The sequence below is a fragment of the Leucopleurus acutus genome (assembly GCF_964270905.1).
Source record: "Leucopleurus acutus genome assembly, chromosome: 10".
In the NCBI taxonomy this organism is placed as follows: domain Eukaryota; kingdom Metazoa; phylum Chordata; class Mammalia; order Artiodactyla; family Delphinidae; genus Leucopleurus; species Leucopleurus acutus.
Window position 1 is genome coordinate 62,152,674 of NC_139153.1, and position 22,896 is coordinate 62,175,569.

A 22,896-nucleotide genomic window follows, 5' to 3' on the forward strand; every position below is an offset into this window, starting at 1 on the left:
TGACAGTGGGATTGGCTGCAAAAACAGGAGTAACTAATTCCTACTAATATAGATCGTGTAAGAGCATAGAAACTTGAATAGGGTTGAAAACTTAAGTAACAAAGAGTTCTGTGCAGCATGAAATTCAGCTTCTCAGGTCTGAGAAGTATCGGGGCAATTGCAGGATCACTTTAGAGATTTTTGGAGCCAAGCAACACGGCATTGACACAGCTGCAGAACCATGTATGGCCACCTTGTGTCTGATAAGATTCTACAGACAGATTTTATTTGAATTTTATTTAAATTCAGAACTTAATCATTATGGTGAGTTGGTATGAGTGTGTATTTGAATGGGAGCTGGTTCTGGGTGGTTTCATGCCAAATCATGGTCTATTGAAATGGAAGCCTTTATTTTGAACAATATTGACTTTGATTGTGTTGACAGTATGCATTTTTTGCCTTAGAAAGGATACAATTCGTTTCACTCTGTTCTCTTTATACTCGTAACTCAATTATTTACTCTCGCTTTATGTTTAGAGTGCTGATAGGGTATTCTGTGCTCATGTTTTATAATGTAACTTTAAATTTTTATATCATTTTATGTTATTCTCTAGTTAGTATGTTTATAAAGCAACCAGAATGCTAGTCCCTTGTTGATGGGCTTTGCTCTCATACAACTTTTCTCTGCAAAGGAGGTAGTGCCATGGAGAACTAATTGAGCCAAATAGGATCAAACTGAATTCCAATTTATCATTTAAGTTTGGATCTTAAAACTAGAACTGTGTGCCATATCTTGCACCGTAATTGTGGCTACCACATGGACCAGTATTGTATTAATAGTCAAGATTTGAAAATCAAAACAATGGCAGACTTTCCCTGTTGTTGAAGATACTTGATGTAGTTGCCCTGATTTACTGAGTACCACTGCTGTTCTTTGAAAGTCCTGAAGATGCAGAGAGCTTTCAAAGAAATACTGATGGTGCCCAATTTCCCTGTCATTTGAATTTCCTTTTCTGCCAAAGTCAATACATATATATATACATAAACAAATGTTATTCATTATTTCAATTGAAGTATCATCAAGAAAGGAGCTAAGAAAAATGAATACGAAATAAAAATTAATTAGTACCATCTCTGTTTGGGGTGATAAATGATCATTTTGGAAAATGCAGTGAATGACAATAGAACTGCTTTCCCATTATTAAATGTGCTCATGTTATTCTCAAATTCAGACAATTAGCATTAATTTTCTCTGAATCTTGCTAGAGAACTCATACATTTGGGCTCAGCCATGTGAAAGAGTTCTCTATTTCTTTCTTTCTGTCTCTCTACAAACTGGTCTGCATATGCTCCACAATTTTATCAGCAAGGGAATCATTAGGAGAAAGATTGCCATATCTTATACAAGGAGTTAGGTTCCTGGGTGTTTCAAGCCTCAATCTGGAGGAAATTATTTAGTTTCATTAGTTTTCAGTTATGGTGGTGAGACTATGAGGGCCTTTGGAACTGTTGTACTGAATCTGAACTCCTATGATTTGACAGTCTTTTTGCATTAATCATTATAAGTAACATAAGAAAGGGTTCAAATGAAATATCCTTCTTATTTTATCACTTATGTTGGTCTGAAAGAAGAGCCAAGATTAATATCTTCATAGCTTCTTTTTTTTAAGCCAGTATTTAAAACTTCAAATATCAGATGTATAATAATAAATCTCATAAATTTTTCTTTTCCAAAATTTGATTAATATAAGTAGTGGTTTCATGTAGTCAAGAGATATGTTTGATGATTTGCATTATTTACAAGTTAAAACTCCAATTATGGCCTATTCTTCTTTAATGATACAGTCTAAATTTTTTAAATTAAAAATCTACTTTATTTCTTTTTAGGGAATCCCAGGATTTCCTGGAAACCAAGGATTAATGGGACAAAAAGTAAGTGCTAATGAAAGTTGAAAGATTTGGGCCCGGAATCTGATTATGAAAAGGGCAAAGTGGTGATGTCTTTTCACATAGAATACATTTTTTACCACATTCATGGCAACAGTTGATGGTTCAAACATGATATAATTTCAGAAGCTATTATTTTGACCTTACAATTAGTTTTTGTTGTTGTTTTATACAGATATGAATTTGGATTTACATACATGCTTTCTATTTTACTTAGTTACTTTCTATCTTGTGCTCTTAGACCATACTTTTGGGAAAATTGTACTACTTACTAAACTGTATTTTTAGAAATTCTTTTAGTACAAATACTTTGGTTATAAACTTTCAGTGTTTATTCAATTACCAGTATGTTTTTGAGAGAGGATTTTGTAGAGTATACAATTCAAGATTGATGATTATTTCCTCTTAATACACTGAAATTTTTCTACTGTCATCTCCTGGCTTCCATGGTTCACTATGAAAAATCTGCTCTTGTTCTAATCATCATTCTTTTGTAAGTGACCTGTCCCTTCTTTGGGGATTCTTTTAAGATATTTTATTTGTTTTTAGTATTCTTAAAACTCACTGTGATGTATCTAGATATGGAATTCTCTTTATTCATCCGGGTGGGAATTTAGTTTGCTTCTTGGCTCTGTAGAATTATTTCCATTATCTCTGGAAGACATGAGCGGTTAATCTCCATGCTAATTCTCTTCATCTTCTGCTCTTCCCTCTTTCTGGAATTCTAGTTAGACATATTTTATTCCTTTTAATTTTGTCCTCTACATCTCTAAATTGCTTACTTCCATATCCTAGATTCTTAAATTCTGGTTAAATTTTTTGGATATACTTTCCAGTCTATTTATTCTCCCTTTACTGTGTCTAATCTGCTGTTTAAGCCATCAATTGATTTTTTTAAAAATCTAAACAATCATATTTTTCATTTCTAGAATTTCAAATTTTAATAACATCTTTTTATTCTTTTTTTTATGGAAGTATAGTTGATTTACACCATTGTGTTAGTTTCAAGGGACAGCAAAATGATTCATTTATATATATATATATATGTGTATATATATATATATATACATCCCTGTGCTATAACATCTTTTTATTCTTGATAGTCTAGTCTCTTGTTCTATCTTCAGTCCTAGTAGTTTTTCATGATTCCATTCTTTCATTTGTAAAGATTTCACATGTAGTTATAAATTCTCTTTCTAGTCATTCTGACAGCTGCAGTTCATTGTTATTCCTCTTGATTCTCAGTCTTGTGGTTTTCTGCCTCTCCTGTCTTAATTGTTGATGCTGAGCTCATTGCTTCATCCTAGTTAGTGGGCGTCCTGTCAGCCTAACTGGGTCATGGAGAGCCTCCTGCTGGTAACCGCGGGTACCATTTCAGTGCCCTTTGAGGGTCCTGAGCCATTGTAGGTACTAAAGGTTCCTGCCCTCTCCCCATAGCTGGCCCAGTGTTCAGTTTCTTAAAAGCTGAGCATGTCCCCTCAGACACCTTCAGCCCTCTTGTTTCCTGCTGCTCAACTTCTAGTGAGGTTTCTGCACACTTCCAAATCCTCATAATCACAATCATAACCGAGAGTATATTTTATTAAAGTGAGGGATCTTTGAAGACTTCTCCTGCTTCTCAAAGAGGATATTCTTTCCAGGGTTGTTGTTCTGGAATCAGAAAATCCCTTGGAGCATCAGGTCAGCCACAATCCCAAAATCTGAAGTCTGAATGCTATTAAAAACTGTGTCCTAATTTTTCTTAATCTGTACTTACTATCATAGCTCTTAAATTATGGTAAATAAGAAATTTTTTCACTTGATTTTTTTCCCTCTGTTGTCTCACCTCACCAACAGTGTGTGAACTGCTAGGTCTTCCTTTGAAAGAATAAGAGTGCCGCTCCTGATTTCCTAATGAAATATTTTCCTTAATAATTCCACAGACCCTAGGCCTACGTCTTTAAGATGTTAGATTCCTGATTTTTTACCTTGCATTGCTTCGTCTTACAATATAGGAAGGAAAGGCAGACACATTGGGCTGATTGATATTGAGTTTTCATTTCATAATGCTTTCATAGGAAATTTCTAAAGATGAATTGATACTCTACAATTTTAAACTTGATCTGTATTTGATTTTTAGGGAGAAATTGGGCCTCCAGGACCACTAGGAAAAAAAGGAGCTCCGGGGATACCTGTATGTTAATGTCATTATTATTACTGGGGTGTTTGAAATATTGTCATTATGTACCAGAAGTTCTTATTCTGAAATTCACAAAACTGGTGGGAGGATTCAGCAATGAGAATTTTGGGATCCACAAATTCCATGCATTTGTATGAAAAAGATTATGTTCATTTTTCTAGAGGAGTCTAGATTTCTTCAGATTCTCAAAAAGTTGGCTACCCAAGTAAGGATTAAGAACGCTTACTGTAGATAAACCAGAAAACAAATATTCTAGCTAAAAAAAATACTGAGTACCATGAGAAGATCTAAAACTCAATAAATATTCTTTGTTATTTTTTAGAAAATTTACAAATTTATTACAGTAATGAGGGAGAATATATTCAGAACAGGTAGTATAGGAAGATCCTAAATTAGTGAACAAGTAATTTTGGAAGTTTGGGGAGTAAAGGGACATATGAGTATGATATTAGAAATTATGAGAATCCTATGGTGTATAGGACTCCATAAAAAATTTCTAAAAGTAAATTGTTAGAAGCAATGTGTATTTTAATCTATGAATCAAATTGCCTGTAATAGCTTTTTTAAGTTAAAAAAATGGACAGTTTATGATCTTTCATTTAATTATGTAAGTTAAAAAAGCAGATATTTTAGCCAGTGAAAAGATTTGATAAGATCTTGGTGAAAGATTTGAATGGAATATTCTTCCTCTACCTCCATCATCAAGACCAAATTATTTTTTCATTGAAATATTAAATGAAACTTGATTATTTACCAGTATTTAAGTTAGCCTCCAGAAAGTGAAGGTATTAACTAGAACTTCATTGAACTTCAAGAATATCTATATTTAATATTTCTAATATTTCAAACACTATGTTATGACTAGTATATTTTACATTTTATAGTTGTAATAAATCCTGAATTGATAGCAAACCATTGTAGTGATGACATGCTGTTTTCAATGTGACTATACTGAGATTCTGTTTTCTGATAATACTAATTGAATATGTTTTTGCTCATCACATTTCCTTTGCTGTGATTAAGAGAAAGCAAATGTTTTTTATATATGTAATAGTATTTAAATGGAATCTAAATTAAATTAGTTCCTTGTTGCTAGAATAGTTATCAGTGTCTTATTTTGAATTATATGGTTACTAAAAATATGGCCATTTGTAACTTGAATAGACATTCTTACATTCAGAGAAATTATTAGATTTTAATTCTTTAAAATCATTATTCAAGAAAATAGAAAACGTAAGTAAAATTGACCAAAATAACATCTATGAAGTAATCTAATCTAATTAGATTTTAATTCTTTAAAATCATTATTCAAGAAAATAGAAAACGTAAGTAAAATTGACCAAAATAACATCTATGAAGTAATCTAATTCTTGGCCATCATGAGAAAGGAAGAAAGTAGAGTGTAGAAAAAAGAAACTTTTCTTTACATTTGTCTCTTACTAGCTCTCCAGTCATTTTTGCTATTTGTAGGTGATTTAAGCAACCAAATTACAAGGGCTTTGCCAGCCTTCATGTTATCTTGCATAGTTTGATTCTTTATTATCCTTTATTTGGATGTGTGTAGGGATGTTTCCCATATCTTGCATTATATTTTAGTGGATTGATTATGATGGTAATGTATAACTTGAAAACTGATTGAATATTTTAAAAATATTATTCTCTAAATTGCTCTTGCAATTTCCATTTAAAATGTAGGGTTTGATGGGAAGCGACGGCTCACCAGGTCAGCCTGGAGCCCCAGGATCTAAGGTAAAGAAAATTAACTTAACAAGATTGAGGGCTTTGTGCAAAATGACCATTTAGGTACTTCAGTCAAAGTTTTAACTACATTGATTTTATTTTGAATGTGGTTTGAAGTCTATGAACAAGCACTTGTAGGAATGAAGTCTTAGGCAAAAACTAAGCATATAAAACACGCTAACGTAAAGCAGGCCTGGTTTAAGCTGGAAAAGATCCAAGATCCTGCATGACTCAGCCCTCTTCCCTTACTGGCAGCTCAAGGGACTGAGGAATACCCAGAGCTCTATGGGGCTCTGTACCCAGCCCACCATCTAGAGTATCTGTAGTGACCACTGAGGGTAACTTTACCAACTTCCAAGTCCTCTTCTTGGTTTTTCATTTAGTGGAATGTATGTGGAATTTTTATTTGTAAAATGCCTTGTAGTGAGTTTTATCCTCCCTTGGGACTGTGGATAAGCTGGCACATTATCTTAACTTTCACATTTAAAAAGTAAGGCATGCTTGACAATACATTTAGGTGTCAGGTGAGGTTATTCTTAAGCTAGAACTGGCACTCTGAGTACCATGATTCGACCGTTTTCTAGGTGTACAGAGTCATGTGTAAGAGAATTTCTTTTTATTAGAGGATCAGACTGGGTACCTTCTGGCTCAACGCAAGAAACTATTCTTGACTACTTAATAAATAGATTCTAGGATAGCCTTCTGAAAGGAAGTGACGGAATTGCTGTTTTGGAAGCATTCAACCTTTAACTAGACCAGGGAAATAGATCCTGGCATACAAAATGACTACATGGCCTAATCTACTCTACTTTTAATTCTAAAGTACCTAGAAAGAGATAGGATAAAATGTCATTGGGAGCCCAGTGATTAGGGAAAAGTAGCTGCTGTCTCACCAGAGGTGGACCCTGTGGGTGCTTGGAACACTGTGAGTCCTAGCAGTAGTAAGTGTGCACTTGCCAAGTGGAGGTTCTCCATCATGTTGCAAGGTCATGTTGTAAGAAAAAATAGAGTAGTTGTATATTCCTTAAATAACTGGGTACAATGGACTCTCCCATGATGTTCTGGATCCTCTAATTCTTAAGAACGCAGCCTAAGATTTTGTCAGCATTTTTAATTAGCCACTTAGCATCGTTGGCTCACACTGAGCTGGAGGTCAACTAAACCTGCTAGATTTTCCATAAAAGACGTTAGAACAATGTATTTGTGGCATCCACCACTTGGGTAGGTCTGCTGTTGTGGCTGGGGAGTCAAGTGGCTGATTCTAACATCACAGTTTGTTTTTACATAAATTACTATAAAGTTTGATTTCCCTCATCTTGTCCTTCTACGATTATTTTGTTAAAAATAGATTCAAGATGTTAAAATTATACCTCTTAAATGTAATCTTTTCAGTGAAACATTTCAACTTGTTTTCATGCAGTATATTACCTCAGGTCTTAGAAAGTTTTTCTGCCAAGGGCCAGATAGGACATGTTTTAGTCTTTGAGGGCCATATAATTTCTGTTGCAGCCACTCAGCTCTGCTATTGAAATGTAAAAGCAGCCACCACGGTGTGGATGTGCCTGTGTTTCGTACAAGTTTATTTACAAAAGGAGGCATTGGGCTGACTTAGCCCACAGGCCATAGTTTACTTGCCTCTCTGTTACCTTATCCCTCTGGTTTTGTCAACTAATATATTTGTGAACTATGCCTTCAGTAACAACTGATATAAGTTCAAGAGTAAGACAAAAAAAGCTGTGTTAAGCAAGGCAGGGATGAGGCTGAAATTCTGTGGTAGATCTTTAGAAAACTTCCAATTTAGATTATAATACCTCTTTGTAAAATAGCCGTTGAACCATTTATAAGTCTGTTTTACCCTATCATATTCCAGTTTTATAAAATATTATCTAAATGACATCAGGGTATATTAACATAATCAGGTCATGTAGCTTTTGGCAAGTCCTGTCACCTCTGAGTTTCAGCTTAATCATTTGTAAAATTAGAAAATTTAAGGAACCATTGTTCTATGGTATAATCATGCTTTTATGTGCTAACTGCTTTAATTAAGTCCAAATAGTATGCTCACGTGGTTCTAAACGTGAGCTGAGAATGAAAGTTGTTCCCTTTACTGATCAGTGAGCCTGACCTGGCTCTGGGTGATCATCGCCCCCCACTTCTAGGTATCACACCAACCTCTTTAATTATAGGTTTTTGCCAGACATTGATTGGGTTGTGATTTCAGGTGTCCAAGTATATTTGAAAGCCAGAACCACCACTGACAATCTCTCCTGATGATCCAGGAGGCAGGTTGTCTTTTATAACCAATCCTCTTTTCCTATCTTACATTCTTTGCTCTGACAACTTGGTCTTGCTTTCCAAATGTCTGTTAGCAAGGACTGCACTGGAATCCTGAAAAAGAACGCAAACTAAAAGTTTTCTGATTCATGCTTCTTCCAAAAGCCACTCAAAAGTGCATTTGAGGCTAATTTTCTTTTTTCAGTTGCATACTGAAAATGAGTCATACAGAGAAAGCAAAACAGAGAAAGATGAAGATTTCCAGCCTAGAAGATGCTATTAAGATACATGGGTCTGGCTTGTGCAGCACAAAGACCTAGCTAATTAGTGCCAGTCCCTAAAGATTGGAGTCTCTCTTTTTACTTCGAGCTGCCAGCATCAAACAGGCTGGTAGAAAGCTTTATAAATATGCGGACTCACTTCCCTGCTTAAAAGAGTTTTTCTTAATAAGTAGGCTTCACATATAGATTCTATATTTCAAATAATTGGAAAGTTGAAAATGCAAAAGTTGTTTAAAATGTATTCCCTTAAGTGTCTGTATCAGATATATGGTAATGACTAAATTCAAAAAATTTCAAATGGCTTTGATGCATTGACAGGGAAATAAAGGTGAACCTGGACTTCAAGGGCTGCCTGGGGCTTCTGGGCTCAAGGTAATTAATTTGTTTCGAAGCATTTGGAAATGTTTTCAAAGAAGTATGAGTTCCTCTCATTATTTGATGAGATTAACATTTGTATCCCTTAAGAAAAGATAGATGAAATGAAGGATTACCTTTTAACATAAAATTAAGGTACCTGAAAGCCAGTGGTGAATGTGGGCCAATTTCATTTCTGTTTTTTGGATATTTTATCATAGTTTAGGTAATAAAGGCATGAAATATGCTTTAGTTTGGTTTTTCTAGAATTAGTAAAATTTGGATGCTAATATGAACATCTTCTCTGGTTCAGAGAATATCACGCTCTTATGTGGCTGAATGAGTGTGTGTCTCCCCTGGTGGTGCCGTTTCTTTGTTTGCTGATTGATGGGACTTTATTTTCAGTCTGGGAGTCACAGTTGCCTTTACCAGTTTCCTCCAAACCAAATAGTTGATGTTTATTTCAATCAGATGTTCAATTCTCTTCTAGCCTTTAAAAATCTAGAGTAATATTCAACAGCTCACAGTGAGCAAAGAGAACAGAACTTAGTTTCCACAGAAGAGAGTTGTTTTTATTTAATATGACAGAGTTTGGGACTAATGGTAAAGCAAATAAAGCAAAACCAAAACATGAAGCATATTCAGGAGCATGTCCTATCTCTTACAATTTTAACCTAAATATTGTTGATACATCATCATTATATACTTTCACATTGTAAGTCTCTTTTAAAAAAGGAAATAATCCCTATGACATGATAGGGAGTAGAAAAATTGAGTTAAGATAACTTATGGGGCTTCCCTGGTGGCGCAGTGGTTGAGAGTCCGCCTGCCAATGCAGGGGACACGGATTCGTGTCCCAGTCCGGGAAGATCCCACATGCCGCGGAGCGGCTGGGCCCGTGAGCCATGGCCACTGAGCCTGCGCGTCCGGAGCCTGTGCTCCGCAACGGGAGAGGCCACAACAGTGAGAGGCCCACATACCGCAAAAAAAAAAAAAGATAACTTATGGACTATTCCTTGTTCTGAAAACAGCTCAAGAATTTATGTCTAAGAAAAAATAATATTCCATATATATAAAGTAAAACTCATAAATTTGCATATCTAACTACAAGGGTGTTCACCCCAATATTGTTTATAAAAATAAAAACTGTGAAAGTGAATGTTTAACAATAGAAATTTTATTAAATATGGTAAATCAATATAGTTGAATACTATTCTGTAAGTTAAAATTTAAAAAAACATAATGGCATATAAAGAACTCAAAATATTAATATATTTTGAAGTAAATGATTATGTTTACTTAAGTTATGCATACACAGCACGTTTTAGTATCTAAGTTGTGTATGTGTTTGTGAGAGGTAGAGGGAAAAGTATATAACCAAATAAAAATAGTGGGTAATGAGATTTTCAATAATTTTATTACTTCTATTTACTTACCAGTTTTGTAACATAAAATAAGTCTTTTTAAAGGAGGATTATGAGAAAAAGCAATTTCAAGAGGATGGGAAAGTATTAGTAAATACAAAGAGAGATACCTCTGTTTATTATTTTCACTGCTTTATTATTTATTGTTGACATTATAAATATAATAAAAATACCAAATGTTTATAAAATTTTAAAATATGATATGATCTCAGGATTTCTTAACTAGCAAAGATAGGAAAAAATATAAGAAGTTTTATTGAGACTTCAGTGAACTTTACTATTCTTTACTATTTCTATAGTAATAACTCTAACAAAATTTTTAACTATCAGTTTTAAATTTGAGATGTATATAGAGATAAAAACAGTGGGATTTTTCACAAGCAGTAATCCTGTGATCTTCATGTGAATTCTGTGTTACTTAGGGAGAACCAGGAGCAGTGGGTCTGCCAGGAGAACCAGGATACCTGGGTTTACCTGGAATTCAAGGGAAAAAGGTATGATATTTAGGACATATAATTCAATGTTAATCAGCTATTACCATGTAAGTTTTCTTTTTGTGCACATAGTGTAGAAGGGCCAATTATGTATTCAGTGATGAGCTGACCTATGTATTTGGTGTACATATAATGTGTTCAACCTCATGCTAAGAGCTGTGGCACCTTTCATGTCTCCGCATAGGTACTGTCTCCTAGATGAGGATCTTCGAAGAGACAGATCAAAAAATATAAATGTACAATTAAATAATATCTTGTAAATTCAGATTGTTCTGTGGTCAATCCAGATGTGGCAAGAACTTTTTAGGGAAAGTATTCCATGTGAGGCACTCTTACCAAAATGTGAATATCACTCTTACCAAAACTGGGGCAAAAGTCTGAAACAATAAAAATTACAGCCAGAATGCTTGACCATGGCATTCCTATCTGTGAAACAATTATATTACATAATAGTTCACTTAAAATTAATTTAAGGAGTTTAAAATACAAAACATGTATATTCATATAAAATGTTTTGGTGAGATAAAACAGCATCAAGTTGGGTTCTCTCTCCTGTTAAGTAAAGAACTCTGAGCTGTATCTATACAAATATTATTGTTGGCTTGAAGTCTTTGAGCAAGAACTGACTGCCCACCTGTCAGAGAAGTCCATGCCCCTGCAGATATATACAGTTCAGGTTAAGAGTGGATGTGTTGGCTTTTTTTCTGCAAAGGATACAAACTGTTATGTCTCCATCTTTGTATTCCTTGCTCTTTCAGTTTTTCTACCATTTCATTTTTTCTATCCCTCATGTATTATCTGCTCAACTCCTAGATTACTGTACCTAGTGTGATCCCTTTTGCTCTGATGAGCGGCAGGCAGTACTTGCTGACACAGGAATGACCCTCACAGCAGCAATTAAGTGTTAGACCATCAGTGAATATTAAGTAAACTACTGTGAATATGTTTGGATTTAGAGAATTTCCTTGTTCAGAAACCTGCCAGTTAAAAGAAAATCTGTATTTTATTCGCTGTAAACACAAAACTCTACTCTTTATGTTTGGATAGCATGGTAGAAAGGAAATTTGGAAAGAGCGTCCAAGTTCAACCTTGGGCAAATGCTTACCTTTCCTGACCTGTGGGTACATTATAAGAACAAAGACACTGAACTAGTTGGTTTCAAACATCTCTTCTAGCTGAGAAATTCCAGGAAACAATATTATGGAATATGAATTTCCCCCCAAAAGTTAATTTTTGAAGCGTATGTTTTCTAAAATACTTTTTCAACATTGTTTTATTTCATTTTTTCCTATAAATTTGTGGCCATTATTAGCTTAATAGTAGAAGACTTTTCAGTTTGATTTCATAAAACGAGATTTGTCAAAATATAGTCCTCTCTTTGTTTAACTTCAGATTGTGATCAATATAGAAAAGTTTTCTTCTTCCTTATAAAATAGAAATTGTAGTTAATTTTCTTTTGAATGTAAGAGCACAAGAAAGTATTCATTTAGAACATCATCTTGACATAATGTGTTTTTACTCTCTTCTCAAATATCATGTTGGAGTCAACTTTTGTTTATAAGGCACTTGTCGAATTTGCATGAGACCATATATTTTTCTTGGCAGAAGAAAAGCATGTTTATTTGAAAGGATACAGAATATATGACATTATGATACATATTAGATGGCCTTTTTGTAGGGGGACAAAGGAAATCAAGGCGAAAAGGGCATTCAGGTATGTTACTGGCTTATTTTATTTTTTTGGCTTGGCAAAAAAACTCAGGGCTTCATTCTTTTTAATTCTTACATGGCTTTTCCAGCTCCTTCCTGTTTTACCGTCAATATCTGTTAAATCCCAGCTTTCTCATTTTACTAAATTTCTCAAAACACATCAAATCTAACTTTAACATTCGTCACTACACCACTATTGTAGGAAACTTGGGAACCAAGCGATTCAACAAAATAACATACGGATTTTATCACATGCTTGTAATATATATTTATTTACATATTTTATGGTGTGTTGGTTTCCACAAATGATTTGACATGGCTTATGGCATAAATAAATTTGATAAGAAACTGTTAACACTGTATATAAAACATATTCAAACTAATAAACAGAAGGAGAATTATACCAGAAAATTAGATCAGGCTGAGGAAATCTAGGGAGATTTAGAAGGACGTTTGGTTTTGGGTGGCTTAGCAACAAAGGCAAAGAGGAGAACTATGCTACAGCTTTGGGAGATAAGGACAGTTTCACCTCAATCTGAGTGACCCTCAGATGGTTTTTTCATTAACTGAACCCTGACCCGTGAGTAGGACACCGCTGGCTGAATCAGTGACACACTGATCAGGAATAAACTATATCTGTTTGTCTTTCAGTCTTTTAAGTTCTAGAAATGTAAGACTTTTCCAATCATCAATTACAAATCAAGTGTCCAGACAGTATTTTAATGATGTTTTTAAGATTACAAAGCTCAGCTATAGGGGCTTCCCTGATGGTCCAGTGGTTAAGAATCTGTGCTCCCAGTGCAGGGAGCACAGGTTTTATCCCTGGTCGGGAACTAAGATCCCCACATGCTGTGCGGTGTGGCCAAAAAAAAAAAAAGTTCAGCTATAGTGGCTGAGTCTTGCTACGTAAAACACTTTGCAAACTTCGCAGAACTTTGAAAGCTCCAGAATATCTGGTGGCATAAAAGGAAATTTCAAATTTAGGTAATAATAGCATCAAAATCTGCTAAGGTCACAGTCTGAACACTGTTTCAGACAATGAAACTTGAACTAAGCCCCTTCCCCCCATCCCACTGTCCTGACCATTTCTTGTCATGGGTCCTGGGTGACTGTAATATCCTAACTGGTCTCCTTGAGTTCAGTCCACCCCTTCCCCCCACAATTTTACCAGCATCAGTAACTAAGTTACACAACTGCTTAGGAGTCCTTCAGTGATGCTCCACACACATTTCAAGATAAAATCCAGCCCATAAAGTGCCTCCTTGTTGGACTGAATCTTCTTTAGTCTTATCTCTTTGCCAGTCTACCCACTGTTATCTGCTCCTGCCCTGCTGCTTTAGCTGGAAGAAATTATACACCTCTGTCCTGTGTCTTCTCTCCCTGCCACACCCCCGTCTTCTCGAGTTGGGTACCACTTACACATCCCTGAGGGCTGCACTCAAGGTGGAGTCATTTTTCCTACCCTCTTTATCAGATGCCCCACTGTATGTCCCAGTAGTATCCATTCCAGATATATAATTATACACTGCATCCTTATCGACAGTATTTTCATTATTCTTTTTTTAATAGAATTCCAATAGAATTTAGTTGTATATATTTTTATTGATATAATTAACATATAACATTGTATAAGTTTAAGGTATACAGGGCACAATGTTAATATATAATAACGTATAAGTTTAAAGTGTACAAGGTGTAAGTTTAAGGTGTACGAGTTTAAGGTGTACAAGTTTAAGGTGATATAATTAACATATACCATTGTGTAAGTTTAAGGTGTACAAGGTGCAATTTATATATTGCAATATGATTACTACTGTAAGGTTAGCTAACACCTTTATCATGTCACATTAGTTTGTTTATGTGTTGAGAACAGTTAATTAAGGTTTAGTATCTTAGCACTTTGAAATTTAGAATTTAACTGCTTATTAAAGAGATTAATTGCTTAGCTTTTGCACCACACAGTAAGCAACTTGAAGGCAACATGGGGACACTGCAACAGTGTCCCTACAGCAAATAGGGCCCCTGGGAATTCATTGATGTAAGTAGTAAATGAAAAAACCTCTATGCAGGAGTGATTTACAATTTTAGTCACTAGATCTTTAATTGATTGTGTATCTAGGTGTATGTTTTGCTAGAAACTGCTAATTATCCTGTTCAACATAAGGATGAAATAGTAGAGTTTCAGGGTCTGGCCCAATGTCTTATACAAGGAGGATGTCCCAAAATATTAATTGAATGGACAAATGTGTTTATATCTTTAGTTTTTCTCTATTTGTCCTAATTTAAAGATTTTCATTCAAAATGTATTTTACAGTATATTTTTAGTTTAAAAATGTCCTTCAAGTGATCTTCTTGCCCTCCATGTGTATAATCAACACTGAACATGAATAATGTCATTGAAATTAAGAAAATGACCACAGCCACTGGATTTTTAAATTATTTTCATGCTGTGAACACGGACTCAGCAGAACATCCTCAACTGTCTAACATTATTTACATGTTCCCCAAAGTCAGTAGTACGTTCCTTGTCTTTATCCATTTTAGCTGTAAGATTAGGTTGACGTTCCTCTCACTTCTTTTTTTCTTCTCTTACATCATTTTACATATTTGCATCACTGCTCTTGTGACCTTTCTTCTAGATGACAGCACAGTACATAGTTTGTGTTGTATATGTGATTGCATCATATGTGTGCAAACTAATGAATAACATTTATTCAATTTTAAAGGGTCAAAAGGGAGAGAATGGAAGACCAGGGATTCCAGGGCCACAGGTATTTTTTTTTATGGAAAATGAAATAATGAATCACATAATGAACCCCCTGAGAGAGGGTTACTTGCAAATAAAAATGGGTGGGGAGAAGGGGAGATGTAGCCTGCATTCTAAGTACATTCTAAGTGCCCAAGGATGAGAATTCTAGTGGTGATGGTGATCACAACTTTAATCTTTTGATTTATATTTTCATTTTCCCATGCTGATACTCTCAGTGGCTGTGAAACTTGATTTTCAATGCTTTCTTCTGACCAAATAAATGACTAAAGGTAGACAGTTCCACCCATTTCTTGGAGTAGTATTGGCCCAAGGCAGCCATACATGGCAGCATCTCTGTTCCTACTGTTGAGTTTCGATTTTCTCCTTGAAATGTGAGTAGTTGAGGCCATACATAGTGAAGGAATGTCCTTGTTTCCCTCTAGTTTGTTCAAAGATATAATTTACTACACTAGAGATGAATTAAAATGCCATCTTGAAGAACTGTGTTGTGCAGTAGATACATAATAAGATTGCCTTGCTTCTTCCTTGACTAAACTCTCCTCATGAAGCCATGTTTCGGTGAGATTGCCAAGTGGCATGTAGGTTCAGTCAGAGCCATATTGGACAAATAAAAGCATCCAGCTGGGCTTCCCTGGAGGCGCAGTGGTTGAGAGTCTGCCTGCCAATGCAGGGGACATGGGTTCGTGCCCCGGTCCGGGATGATCCCACATGCCGCGGAGCGGCTAGGCCTGTGAGCCATGGCTGCTGAGCCTGCGCGTCCGGAGCCTGTACTCCACAACAGGAGAGGCCACAGCAGTGGGAGGCCCGCATACCACAAAAAAAAGAAAAAAAAAAAGAAAAGCATCCAACTGATTAGGGAGTGTGGGTGGGAGAAAGATTCAGTGATTACACTGACTCTGGAGGTAGGGGGATAGAACTGTGAGGTGATGTCTCCAAGGACAGGGGTCTCTGGGTCCCTCACTTGGAGGAATGGGGGAGACCATTGGTGTGGGGGGCAGTGTTTGAAAGCACATGGCCCCAAGGTTGTGTAATATGGAGGGTGAGTGTTACATGTCAAAAAATTGAGAACTTAGAAGTGAACTTCAGAGCAAGAATCACTGAAAGGAGAAATGGACAGAGTTTGCCTGCTTACAGTTATGTGCAATACAAAAGGTCTTCATTTTCCTGTCCCTTCACTCCACTCACACCACTGGGTGACAGTCAGCTCTGTCCCTATTCCCCTCTGACCTGCTCTGTTTCCCTGAGTTAATCACACAGCATCTTTAAACAGCTCTACTCATAGGAGGACCCTCACCCCTTCATCCATCACCCTCCACAACCCAGGCCTTTTACCCCAAATTGTTATTCACAGTAACTATCTGATAGAAGGATATTTTCTTTGGATTTTGAGTTCACAACTTGGTTAGCTCACTGATTGACAGATGACACTCTCTGCAAGTTTCCCCTAACTTGTTTTCTTTTATCTCACTTCTCAAGGAAAAGAGGAAGTCTGCTCCCCCAAGGCAGGATTTGGGCTCCCTAGAAAGCTTCTGTCCTGGGTGTGTTGGAAGCTGCGTTTTCCACCACCAGGAACTGAGTCTACAGGGAGAATGGCAGGGGGCGGGGTGGGGGTGGGGGAGCAGGACAGCCATTGCCTCTCAACAGCTGAATAGTTGTCCCAATCTCTCAAAGTAAACAAAGTCCTAGTTAACTGTCGTCCTACCAAGGGCTGCACGTGTGTGATTTTTCTGGCGTTCACATTGTGAATGGGGTCCAAGCGAATGTTTCCCTCATGAAATCATCTTAGTGGATTCTCAGATGACAGCTGTTTTCAGTTTTAGCTCTCATTTGGTTCTAGTCCAGAGAGCTTACTATTTTATCTTTCCTGTTACTCTGGCTCCATTTGTAATATTCTGTCTGGTAGAAACCCCTGCATTTCTTCAGAAACTTGCATATTTAAAGAATGGCCTTACAGAGAGTGTTTTACTTGCTGATCGATTTTTTTTTTATACATCTTTATTGGAGTATAATTGCTTTACAATGGTGTGTTAGTTTCTGCTTTATAGCAAAGTGAATCAGCTATACATATACATATATCCCCATATCTCCTCCCTCTTGTTTCCCCCTCCCACCCTCCCTATCCCACCCCTCTAGGTGGTCACAAAGCACCGAGCTGATATCCCTGTGCTATGTGGCTGCTTCCCACTAGCTATCTATTTTACGTTTGGTAATGTATATATGTCCATGCCACTCTCTCACTTTGTCCCAGCTTACCCTTCCCCCTGCCCGTATACTCAAGTCCATTCTCTAGTAGGTCTGCGTCTTTATTCCTGTCTTGCCCCTAGGTTCTTCATGAGCATTTCTTTTTTCTTAGATTCCATATATATGTGTTAGCATACAGTATTTGTTTTTCTCTTTCTGACTTACTTCACTCTGTATGACAGACTCTAGGTCCATCCACCTCACTACAAATATAGCAGAGGGAGGAACACTCCCAAACTCACTCTACGAGGCCACCATCACCCTGATACCAAAACCAGATAAAGATGTTACAAAGAAAGAAAACTACATACCAATATCACCGATGAACATAGATCCAAACTGAAAATTAAAGTTTGATTAAATGTGTGGTAAAGGGTGCATGCCACATTGCTAGTACTGTAGCTTGCACATTTACTTATTTATTTTTTCCCTATTAATTTTCAAAGGGAATTCAAGGCCATCATGGTACAAAAGGAGAGGTATGTTTCTTCACGTATTATGCTGTCTGTTCAGTCCTCATGGCTTGATTTTTAATACTGTATAAATCTAGCTATTGACATCACAAACAGAAAATAACTTTCATGTTCTTTAGTAGTTCCTAAATAGAGATTTTCAGAATATGTAGATTCACTGAATTAGGTATGAAATGGTACATATTTGCCAGTAATATTGATTTTTCTTCTAAATTAGGAGCTAAGTTTTTCTGCATGTTTCTCAATGAAGAATATTGTGTATTTCTACATCTATCTCTCTAGGATTTAAACTCCTTGGGGACAAGACTGTGTCACGTTCATCATTGTATCTCTGGCACTATGCATATTGCTTAATCAATATATGTACTAGGTAGTGGTTATTTGTAGGGTTGGATGGATGGATAAATGACAGTTTAATATAATATGAAATTTCCTTCCTGATCAATTACAGTGTTTCCCAACAATTTCCTATATAACTTAGATATATGTTTATATATTTTCATATCCATATCCTTAAGACTTTTATGATGCATTTATACCTCCTGAAATATTTAAATAGAACTTTTGAAGATTTCTTTTGTTTTTAGAGAGGTGAAAAGGGAGAGCCTGGTGCCAGAGGTGCCACTGGACCCAAAGGAGAATCTGGAGTGAATGGTCTGATGGGGCCTACGGGTCCCCAGGGGCAACCCGGGGAAGCAGGTCCTCAGGGACCCCCAGGACTAGATGGGAAGCCCGTATGTATTCTGCTTCTTTCACAGTTTTCATATTTCTGTTGCTTTTTACTTGGTATGTCAATGTTATAACCCTTAATAATTTGATGCAGGGGAGAGAATTTTCAGAACAGTTTATTCGACAAGTTTGCACTGATGTATTAAGAGGTAAGTCTCCAACATAGAGATTTTGATAACTTTCAAATTTCAAAAGTAATACAAATTCTTTGTAGGAATTATAAAAGATATAAGTAGGATGAAGAAAATAAAGGACATTTATCAACCTCTCGTTTTTATTTTCCAGATAAGTATTTTTATAAAGGTAAAATATTATATGTACCCTTTGTAATCTTTTTAATAAAGCAATTTATCATTATTTCACCATTGATTAAATTTTCTTCCCTGACATAATTCTGGTAATTTTATTCATAATATGACATCTATAATTTAATTTACCAGTTTCTTTTAGAGGGGCATTTCCTTTTTCCCCTTACTTGAAGCAATTGCCACAATAAAATTATTGCACAGAGCAATGGATATTTCCATAGTTAAATTTCTAGAAGTGAAATTATTGGCCAAGAGATATGTATCTGTAAATTTAGAAAAAATATGAGTGATATTATTAATGCCCATTCACCATTTAAACATAAGGGATGGGGTTTCTTTGCTTTTAAGCCCAGCTACCTGTCTTACTTCAAAGTGGAAGAATTCAGAGTTGTGATCACTGCCAGTCCCAGCGTGGCTCTCCTGGTATTCCTGGGCCACCTGGTCCCATGGGCCCAGAAGGTCCCCGAGGATTCCCTGGTTTGCCAGGAAGAGATGGTGTTCCTGGATTAATGGGAGCTCCGGGACGCCCAGGTGCCAAAGGATTAAAAGGTACTTAGTTTGTATGTGTAAGCAAATAAGTAACAGAAAAGGGTATTTTTTGTATTCACATCCTAAACTTATTTAACAGGCAAGAGTTCCTGTTTGTTTTCTTGCAGACAAAAAATTTTTCTATCCCTAAGTCTTTAAATAATTTGTCAACTGAGTTAAAGAACAGTCATTCTATTTCATGAAAGAATATCCTAAAGTCAAGAGAGAGGTCAACGTTATGAAGCATGTGAACCTGTAAATCAGAAAATGTTGACAATGTACTTAGAAATTTTGCTTGAGTCTAATTAGGTCTTTAAATAGAACATCACAGACACCATTTCCTTTATTTTGACTTTGGTTACTTCTGTAACCATATTCAAAATTGTTTTCTATAAATTTCTATAAGAAAAATGATGTTTTGCGACCAAACTTCCTAATAGCCCACAACTTACTGCTCTTTGTTTTTGAATATTTATGTGAAATGTTGGGTGATAATTCTTTCCTTTTAATTTAATATTATAGGAACAATTTAGATGTTTCATCAAAGTAATAAAAGAACAACTATGAGTAACAAAAAGAGCTAATAATTCCAAACCATTTTCCTTTCTTAATATTTAATCTTCATTATGTTTTGCTAGACCACTGATCATTTTATAAAGTTTCGCTTCAAATATTCTGTGTCCTGTTAATAATAATAAATAGGTGGCTGGCTAATTTTTAAAGATTTATTTTTCTTTTAATGTGTGTATTAACAGCTTTGAAAGAAACAATCTAGGAGGAAGTGATTTTATGGGAAAAGTAAGCTTACTCCCCTCTCTGACACTCTGCAGGCTTACCAGGACGAAATGGGGCAAAGGGGAGCCAAGGGCTTGGGTACCCTGGAGTACAAGGTCCTCCTGGTCCCCCAGGTATGAACTGATGATGCTCATAAGTGTTGCTGCACATTTTACGTTAAGAAAATCATCATAAATCTCTGTCCAAAGATTTGAAACCAAGACTTTCGTTTCCTTTTTTGAGTGATTCACATTCAACACATTGAGCTCTAACTACTAGAAGTTTTATCCTATATTATATCCATTAATCATTCAGGATTCTCTCTCACTTATCATTTAGACTCCTTAGAATACCACTCCTTAGAATAGTTCTCAGATGGTTCCAAGTCACCCAGGCTTACCTAGTGTATATCACCTTTAATCTTTATGATTCTCAGGGAAGCAGAATAATGCTGAGATGGACTTGTAAGCCAGCCTCTGCTAGCTGCATTATTTAACTTATCCATGTGTCAGTTCCCTCATTTGTAAAATAGTGATGAGATGTCTTTTGCATCATGACATTGGTGGAAGATTAAATGAATTAATACATGTCATGCTATCAGAACAGTGCATGAAAAAGTTATGTTTTCAATAAATGTGTACTATCATTATTATTTTAGATGTTATTACTGCTCAAGGCTTTTGGGTGGATCAAATGATTTAATACTTTGTATGTAAAGCATTTTGAACAATACCTACAATTGTAGCTTAGTGCTGAATAAATGTTTAGTAGTAGTAGTAGCAGGAAATATTAGTGGTAGAAAGTGCCCAGTCCACTCTGCTCCATCCCTAAACCTAAATATTTTGTTTTTGTTATTTTGGGTCATCAACTTTAAAAGGCCAATATCTTGAGTTAATTTTTCTTTTTTTGAACATGCTAATTGAACTAAGTTATGGTTCACAAATTAGTGTTATAATACCTCTGTGTATTGATTACTAGTATACTATGGTAATGACAATGTGTTTCCTTGTGGAAACTAAAATATATATATATGTATATAATGGAAATAGTCATTTTGACTACAAATATGGCACAAAAGTGGCTTTATTAGAGTTTTAGCTTACTGATATATTACCTACTAATTTATAATAATATTGGCAAAAGATAAGCTGAGAGGAAGAAATAGTTTGGACAATCCACAAATTGAAATATTAGAATGTTAGCTCTGTGTCTTCAGCCGCAGCATGATTGCATATTAACATAGCTTGGCCTAGTTTTACAAAAGTTACTTTTGGATAGTTCTTTTCAAAATGGAAGGTGTATAGAATTAGCAAGAGGATACCTCCTCTTTTCACCTTAGTGCAAATACGTAAAAGTTTCAAGGGAGTCTTTTTACCAGTTTACATGTTTTGCAGATTCAGCTGTGTCAGCAACAAAACCAAACTCATCTGTTCATGTATTGCTAATGTCCCATCCTAGGTCCAGAGGGTCCCCCTGGAATAAGCAAAGAAGGTCCTCCAGGAGACCCAGGTCTCCCCGGCAAAGACGGAGACCACGGAAAACCTGGAATCCAAGGGCAGCCAGGACCCCCGGGCATCTGTGATCCATCACTGTGTTTTAGTGTCATTGTCAGAAGAGATCCCTTTAGAAAAGGACCAAACTATTAGTGTCTGATGCCTCATTCAGCAGCCTAGGCATGGTGCTCTTCTTTTGTGGTCTTTGCATCTCAGGAAGATAACAACAGTAATCCCTTGAAAATAAACTCATGTACCTCGGTGTTTTTATTATTGTTTCTTTCCTTAATGAAAAATATAGAAAAGGTCACATATACCAATTTTAAAGGCTCCTCAGTTCTTCAGAGCCTTTAGATTAGTAGCATTAACTAAATCTCAAGGGTTTCTTGTAAGTCCATTCATTTTAGTCAAAGTCAAATATACAAAAACACCATTGCCTGTCAGCCAGTCAGTTTCAGTCACTGTGAAAAATTTCACATTCAGCCTCCATGCAGCAGAGTATTTGAGTTCAACTTCCTGTCTGTGTGAATTTCGTGTTTCATAGCTCATAGCTCACACTTCTACATTAGTCCAAACGTGCATCTGGACATGGGAGATGAGATCAGGGCTGATATTCAGTTTGGGAACAGACCGTACTGCCATATCAGCCCTTACTCCAGTGTCTGTGCTTACCAGACAGTGGTGATGCACTGTTGGGGTTGTTCAGTGTTTTGAATATCACCTCTGAACATTCTGGAAAAAAAGTTTCACTGGACCTGGTCGATATGTTCAAAGGAATGGTAAGTTCAAAAATACCAAAAAGACTTTCTTCTTCATACTTGCTTAGTAATTGGAATGTTTGTTGCATGCCTTCATTTTCCATTTCAGTTATTACATGTGTACATTCATATATGTTAACTTTTATTGTAGCAAAGCTAGTGGGAATCAATGCTCTAGTTGACAGGAAAGGTAACTCCACAAATCCTAGGATGTCTTGATATTTTTAGCAGACTTTAAAATATTATAAACAGTCTTTGTGTACTGTACTTAATGCTTTTGTAAGGAACATAATTTGAGATATTCCATCTTTATCATGCTCTAAATTTTGTTACTTTGCTTATTATTCAAAGTACAATAAAGTTTTGAACAGGCCTGAATGCAGTGTCTTTTTTTATACTTAATTTTAACTGATTCTTGAGTATATTATCCATTTGACATG

General features: G+C 35.8%; 1 protein-coding gene across 2 annotated transcripts in view; it reads left to right on the plus strand.

Annotated features, from left to right (window-relative positions):
• COL21A1 (collagen type XXI alpha 1 chain) overlaps positions 1-21,851 on the plus strand; it is a gene marked incomplete at both ends in the record, with an annotated part of 125,616 nt that extends 103,765 nt beyond the window's left edge. For both annotated transcript variants that reach the window (XM_082848837.1, XM_082848836.1), the window contains 13 exons: positions 1,867-1,911; positions 4,046-4,099; positions 5,801-5,854; positions 8,719-8,772; positions 10,601-10,672; positions 12,351-12,386; positions 15,109-15,153; positions 17,840-17,872; positions 18,454-18,600; positions 18,690-18,744; positions 19,252-19,452; positions 20,262-20,339; positions 21,664-21,851. In XM_082848837.1, coding sequence (XP_082704963.1) covers positions 1,867-1,911; positions 4,046-4,099; positions 5,801-5,854; positions 8,719-8,772; positions 10,601-10,672; positions 12,351-12,386; positions 15,109-15,153; positions 17,840-17,872; positions 18,454-18,600; positions 18,690-18,744; positions 19,252-19,452; positions 20,262-20,339; positions 21,664-21,851 — 1,062 coding nt within the window. The remainder of the gene's footprint in view (positions 1-1,866; positions 1,912-4,045; positions 4,100-5,800; positions 5,855-8,718; positions 8,773-10,600; positions 10,673-12,350; positions 12,387-15,108; positions 15,154-17,839; positions 17,873-18,453; positions 18,601-18,689; positions 18,745-19,251; positions 19,453-20,261; positions 20,340-21,663) is intronic.
• Positions 21,852-22,896: the final 1,045 nt, after the last annotated feature.